We start from the raw sequence: 7522 nt of genomic DNA on the forward strand, positions 1-7522 counted from the left end.
ATTAAAACTGTTGCAATAGCTAAATTAAAACGGATGCATTATGTATACACACACAAGCGCGCAGGTTAAGGATGCAACACGCAACAGATATGAATAAAACATGAGACTTGATAATAATTCCCTGAAACATGGTACGAGCTATCGGTTCCTTGTTTGAAACTGCACTTCTCGGCATACACAAAGCTGTGAGGCCAACCAGACTCGTTAAAGATGACCAAAACTGCCTTTCCCCACGATGCATGGCGGCACTGTTGACATTTCAGTCTGCTAGTGGCACAGATGCCACATAATATGTAACCGCTAGCTCCCCCTTGCCCCGGTCCTCTGCAATTACGCCAACACAAGGCCCCATCCTGACAAGACGACACAAAATGTCGGAATTGCTCAGGTCACATGACTCCTTTGTACTTTGAAAATCGCCTCATGCCTTAATATGTCGCTCAAACCGGGCAATTTTATCCGATACCGACTCACTGTATCCCTGCGTTACCCACACATTGTCCAAGTCCCACATATGAGCCATTTGCGACAGAAATTCGTCGTGTTTCTCCTGAGAAAATTGGCGGCCATTTTGTGAAAGCTTGCGCAGAAAAAAAGGAGGGCGCTTCTGATCATGTAAAAATTAAACAAAACGTAAATTTTCAAATTTTCAAACGGTTAAAGCATACCGATTCCTCTTCTTTCTCCATCCCCGTTGGCATCTGCGGCACTGCCCGGTTAATTGATGCATATTCGTGTAGGTCGGGTAAATCCTCACAACGGAAGACGGGTAGTGGCTTGGAAGCGTCCAGCGCCCGTGCCCGAAACGACAATTTACTCATTTTTCACAATTCGAGATGCAATATAAATCTATCCGATCTCCTAATATTCACAACGGTACCGAGTGGAGCTTTCATGGATGTTTCTGTGCGGTTGATCTCTATTCTAACGTTCGAATGGTTGTAGGTTGTATTTAGGGCGTCGCCAGCGGAGCCGGGTGAAGGCCCGGATCTTGATAGCTCTCTCTCGGACTGTTTTTTTCCGACGCTCCGCTCCCTATCGTTGGTTCAGTGCGCCATGGACAACATGGCGGACATTTAAAACTCTTTTGCTCTGTATCGCTCGGAGCGGTCCAACCCCCAGTTCGCGGACCGACCATTCCCACACGATCCCGAGCGCTTGCGCGTTGCCGGGGTGGGGGGAAGGGGGCTTTTATTCCCCCCTTCTTCAAACTAACTCCTCTTCACGCATATATATATATATATATATATATATATATATATATATATATATATATATATATATATATATATATATATATATATATATATATATATATATATATGAAATTATCACTGATAAGTAAATGTATAAATAACAAAGAATATGTATTAAAAATAAAAATATATAAAAAATTAAAATATATTTTGTGATTAAAAAGGGATTTTTAAAAAGTATAAATTAAAACTAATCCTACAACCTCCAATAAAGGAGAAGATAATACATCTCAAAACACATTCGTTTTATTTTAATAATTTTATAATAAATTTTAAATGAAAGTATAAAATAAACTCCAATAAAGATAATGTTTTAAAAACATATCGTTATGATTTTCTAAAAATAAAAAAAAAACTAAAAAATACTTAAAAAAAAACTTAAATTAAACCGTATAATCTTACAAACTCCAATACTATTTTTTTATTTGAGTTTTAATAAAAAATATTTTGAAATTTATAAATTAAAAGCTCTACATCAACTCTACAAATTCCAATAACAGAAAACATTGTAATGTATAGATATGCATTTCTTGTTAATAAACAAAATAGAAAATAAAAACTATAATAATTTTACAAACCTACAAAAAGGGGAATAGAACAGGATAATTCTATTGTATGTATGTATATATATATATATATATATATATATATATATATATATATATATATATATATATATATATATATATATACACACACACATGTATATGTGTATATGTGTGTGTGTGTGTGTATCAATTTAAATATACATGTACACTTAATAGGATGAAATATTAACTATAAAGATCATTTACATGTTAGCTTTCATCAGGACTGTTACATTTAGACAAATCAAAACTAATCTGTACCAATACATTTTCTAAACCTATAAACATAAGAATGGCTTTTCTATATTAAAAAGAACATTATAAACAGCCCTAAAGTGACTCTAATAAAAACCTCTTTTGCAATGCCAATAATTTCTTTCCTTCAAATTATTATTTCAACTTTAGTAACAAGGACTATTAAGCTAAATTCAGTCCTACTCTGATGATTCAGTGTTTTCTGCTTTGATAGAAAACTGGAGTAACAAGACTATCCACTTGAAGCCAACGCCTCCCATGCCAGAGTAATTGTTTACCGGCAAAACTGTTCAGACCCACTGAACCTTATCAAGATGCCAATTATCCAAAACATAAAAACATCTTTATTCCAGGTGAAATGCTTCACTGTGTGCACAATGCTGCCCCCCTCTGGTCTGACATGCAAATGAACCAACATGCACATTCGCTGTGGTACAAAAATACAACACACACAACTTATTTGACAGTTGCTTTAAAACAAATAAGACTTTTACACCCTTGCTTATCTCAGTAGGCTGGAATCTGGAGACAGTCAGAGACAAGGGATCCCTGAACAAACTGGTCTCCACCATGGACAACTCATCCCATCCGTCACATAGGAGACTGGAGGGACAGTGGAGCTTTTCTCAAACAGACTGCAGTCGCTCCGCTTTAATAAAGAGAGGTTCAGGAAATCGTTCCTTCCATTTACAACAACTCCATGTGTGAGAGGAGATCATCTCCTGAAACCATATCTCAAATCCATAATCATATTTGTACATAATTTTTATACATAGCTATTTTCTTTTTGTGTATTTTGCAGTTCTCTTTTATATACTGTGTTAATTGGAGTTTATTTTTGAGCCATTAACACTTTTCTTATATATATATATATATATATATATATTTTATAAGAAAAGTCTCCCACAGGATTAATAAAGTATCTATTCATCTATCTAGAGACTACCCTCTGCCTGGACCACATGGTTTTGAGGGAAACAGTATAGACCCCGGATTATGTCCCAAAGACATCCAGTCTTTTAATTTACCAGGGTCAGAATAACGTTAAACAACAATTAAAGCACCTTACCTGTTGCTCCTGATGGCACTGTGTTCATCCAGGGTCCCGCTGGAGTAGCTGATTTTTATTTTTCATCATTGCCTGTGAGCAAAATGAAAGGAGATACTCAGCAAAACCTTCAGATTTCATAGGTTTATGTAAATAAAAACTTTAAAAATAAAAATTTATTCCTGCCACACCAACTTGCCACAAACTCAAGATTTCTGATGCATTGATTAAAACGAGGTTTGGTTGAGGGTTGATGGGAAGAGCAAAGATAAAACATTTGCCAAACACCTGATCACAATTGCCAGTAGCACCACCTGATGAGGCCCAACCTCCTGGCTGTGTTCGTGGATAAATTCAAAGTCAATGTGACTTTAAATTCCTTATGAGATGGTTTTTCTAGTTTTGTTTTAAAGCAACTCATCTGCTGTGCCTCTAACAAATCACCACAATCTCTTCTGATGGGAAAATGCTATATTTTCTTTCCCTCATGAGAGTAAACAACACAGTTTGATGCCGGTTAAGAAACTAATTAGACTTTTTTGTTCTTTTTCTAAAAAGCAAAAAGTGTTTTTAGCCATGCTAGCAAAACCACAACTAAATACTCAGATTGCCATGAAAGTTTATGAAAGCATTCATGTTCCCCAAAAGGGATGGATTTGTACCGTCTTTAGGGAGCCCCCTTACCTTTGCTCTAACTATATATTCTGGGTTTTGCATTTGTGCCTTTAAACCCATTTTCAGGATTCACGATGTCTGGTACAGATGTTTAAGTTTCCCAAACAGATCAAACATCAGAAATTTTTTTTCTGTTGCTCAATCCAACATTTGTAGGTGGTCAAAATCTTTTTTTGTTTATTTATATATATATATATATATATATATATATATATATATATATATATATATATATATATATATATATATATATATATATATATATTTTTATTAGCAGGGGAAATATCTCAGCATCTAACATTTGTGCTACACCTGTTACTAAGTAAGATCTTGAAAATACCAGATCAGATACCAGAGAAAGCGTGAGGCGTCACTGTGGAGGACAAGCCGCTAAAGCACGCCATAAAAAGAGAAATATATCCAACATGTTTCAACACCTGAAGGATAACCTGCAGCTTTGTATGAAAAGGGTAAATGCTTCCTACTTCAGTTAAATTATGTTAATGTTTAACTAACGTCGCATTGAAATTAAACGTTAATGTTTCATTTCCAAGTTTTTTAATTGTGTACGATTGTAGTTGGACTTGCAGCAACTTGATGAGTTAATTTATTAAAAGTTTATTTATACTGTGTTGCAAAATTCTCAACTCAATTTCAAAATAAATTTTCTAAACCATTTTTATGAAGTAGTTTCCAGAGGGAGGCCTCCCGAGTCCAGCTAGAGGTCCTGTAGCCTTTGCCATCTGCTTATACACACTGTGGTTACTTTCACATTTTAGTTCTGCCATTTGGTCGCAAAGATAAGTCTCTCCCTAAACCACCTTTTACCCATTTAAAAAAGAAAAAAAATTAACATGTACCATACCAGTGCATCTTTTACAACTCGTTACAGCTCTCTGAAATCAGGCGTTTTAACATTAAGTTAGCCAAACTGGTGTAAAATGCTGAGTATAAAATGAATGTCTCTTATATCCCTCATCCTATCTTCAAAGTGAGCCATAAGACTCACAAATTTGTCACACTATAGTGTGCATGATTCTGTGCTGATTACACTACTAAATCCTGCGGGAAGCTTATTGGACACATGCATCGTCACGTCACGCTCTAGTTCTGTGTAAAAATTCACATGACACAAGCCTGATCTGCCTCTGTCGCTACCATCAGTGGCGTATCAGAAGCAGTCAACTCTGAGGCTCCATTCCACTTCTGCCTTTTCACAAATCACATGGATACGCAACAAAGATGCACAAGTCCTGACTTGAAAAGGATGCTGGGAAGGGGCTACAGCTTTTCCAAGCCTGTTAATGTGAAGGAACGTTAATACACCGGATTACTGACCTGTTGGCTGTGAGTTTCCACTCATGTGGAACTCACCTACAAACATCCCGTGTTACTCACTGACATATGACCTTATCAGTTTGGCTGTTTCCCTCAATTTTTATTGCAGCAATGTGATACGACTTTATTTCAGTGATTAAATATGATAGCATTAAACTAAAATTCAATTCAATACAATGAGGTGCATGAACTGTTTACACATATTTTAAAACATAATAAAAACCATTTGTCAAGGTGTTTCATGTCTTTTGCTCCACAGGTGTTTAGATGCAGGTAACCAGAGCAGACAAGAACGTGATTATATGGTGCTATTCAGCCCTCAAAAAGAAACTTAAAAAAAATCTCCCATTATCAAACTGTGGTTCCAAGTTTAATGAGTCTTCATATTTATCAATTTACAGTCAAAATGACAAACCCAAGCCTGCACCTCAATGCTACCAGAGGCAGTCAGCTAAAATTAATTTACGATAGTGCAGAGATGCACCACTTAAATTTTAAACTGCAATCTGACCAGGTTTCAAGCCATGTCATGGTGGAAACATGGGGTTATGGATGCTTGATATGAGTTTGGTGGCACATGGACAGTAGTTTTTCTTTGTATAAAACACTAAAGACTCAATATCCTTGCTTCAGGTACTCTAATAACAACTTCTATTGGACAAATGACTTCAAATTTTCCCTTAATTTGGAGATATGCATCTGACTCCAAGGACAAAGCTTATGGTATCCAGTGACAGTGCAAAATGATCTAAACTAGCTTAAATTATCAAAATCTTTCACATCTATGACCTTAATATCTAGGCTTCTAAAAAACAAGAAAAAACGACCACAAAAACACAGAACAGTAAAAGCTTAAAACACAACTTTTATACCTCACATAAACACACAAAAGTATCATGTGGGTGGGGCTTGTCCCACAATAGCAGGAGAGTTCACACAATCACAGGAAAGCACCAGAAAAATGATCTAATGTTTAGCTTTACAGCTAATCTGGATGGCAAGATGCATTTAATCCAACACATGGAGCTAATACAGATAATTATTAACTAATAATGGACAATCGGTGTCAGTGACCAGGAGGCAGCTCCAACCCTTGTTTCATTTGAACAGAAAAAAAACGGATCACTTCATGATCTTTCCCTGGGTATTTTGGGAAGGGGGCTTATAGGATAGATCATACAGGGACATATGAGAGGTTCCGTGTAAGATCCAGAGCCATGTAGGCCAGGCCAAGCAGTTCCCTGGCAGACCACAGGACCAGCCTGGCACTGTTTAGCCACACACCCGAGGCATATGACCCCCCTCCAAAATGTTATATTTCAGAGATGATAAAAACCCTTAATAAGAAATAGCGTAAAAATAACTATAACCCTCTCTTAGGGTTCACATTCCTCCCTATTGTTTATGTTTTCTACCACAATAAATAACCATGTCAGGTTTCCGACATTTTTATTTCCCTATTAATGTTACGACAAATTAATTATATTTTTCTTTTGAAGAGCTCAACATCATTTCAGTCGTGTAAATCCATCATAACGCCATCTACTTGCCTGGGGAGCTGAAAAAGTGAGTAGGCACTTGTGGTTTTGGTGCTGAATTGTATCCAGCTGACCAGCCAGGAATTTGATTGCGTGTATGAAATCATCTGATGCCAGAAAACACTAATCACGATAGGCCCTTTTATTTTTATTATTATTAACCGACCATCGATTGAAGTTGAAAACATTCCAGGAAAATACTTACCAAGTCGATCGTTTGGTATACGGAGGGGCTTTCAACACAGATGGGCAACATTTCTGCAAGTCAGAAGTTAGAAAAAAAGCGACAAGCAACACGACGCAGCTAGCCACAGATGGAGCCAACTATAACATAAACGTTAGCCACAGCTAGTTGTTCCAGTAGGTTTCATAAAAAAAAAAAAAAAAACAGACGGTCAGTCGGTGTCCCGGCAGGAGAAGCAGCTGTCCGGTATACGTCCCCCGCATCAAACAGCGGATTTCGGTCGGTGAAAACTCCGTATTTCCCCATCGGTATATTGCCAGCTGAAACTAGAGGTGGAACCCAAAGTGCTACTGTTGGGGGTTAACAACTTTGCTGTAAATGCAGTCATTTGATTGGACAGCTAAGGCCACCAATCACCTGTGGAGAGTCCAGGGCTCGTGGCGTCACGCTCCACAGGGGATGGGACGAAACGTGATTGGCTGGCAACGTCATTATTAGCTTTAGCTTACAGCTAATTGCTTCGGTTTGTTTAATATTTTACCCGTGTAACGTACTATACATATAGGTTTATTCAATCAAACGTTGCAAAACACCGTGGTGCTACACTGTTTATTACGTTCTTTCACCTAATATTATCTTCT

At 37.0% G+C, this 7522-nt stretch overlaps 1 protein-coding gene across 4 annotated transcripts in view; it reads right to left on the bottom strand.

Moving 5' to 3' along the window:
* Positions 1 to 7219, bottom strand: part of LOC121644520 (enhancer of polycomb homolog 1-like) — a 29628-nt gene extending 22409 nt beyond the window's left edge. The window contains exons 1-2 of one of the 4 annotated variants that reach the window (XM_041992521.1): positions 6903 to 7219; positions 3168 to 3239 (exon numbers count right to left, since the gene is read on the bottom strand). Coding sequence is in view for 3 of the 4 variants with exons in the window: in XM_041992520.1 (XP_041848454.1) it covers positions 669 to 821 (153 nt within the window). In the remaining variant the exon portion in view is untranslated. Of the gene's footprint in view, positions 1 to 668; positions 1126 to 3167; positions 3240 to 6902 lie in introns of those variants that run through there. The other 3 variants (XM_041992520.1, XM_041992519.1, XM_041992522.1) reach the window with 3 other exon arrangements.
* Between the last annotated feature and the right edge of the window lie 303 nt (positions 7220 to 7522).

Source organism: Melanotaenia boesemani, chromosome 8 (genome assembly GCF_017639745.1).
Source record: "Melanotaenia boesemani isolate fMelBoe1 chromosome 8, fMelBoe1.pri, whole genome shotgun sequence".
In the NCBI taxonomy this organism is placed as follows: domain Eukaryota; kingdom Metazoa; phylum Chordata; class Actinopteri; order Atheriniformes; family Melanotaeniidae; genus Melanotaenia; species Melanotaenia boesemani.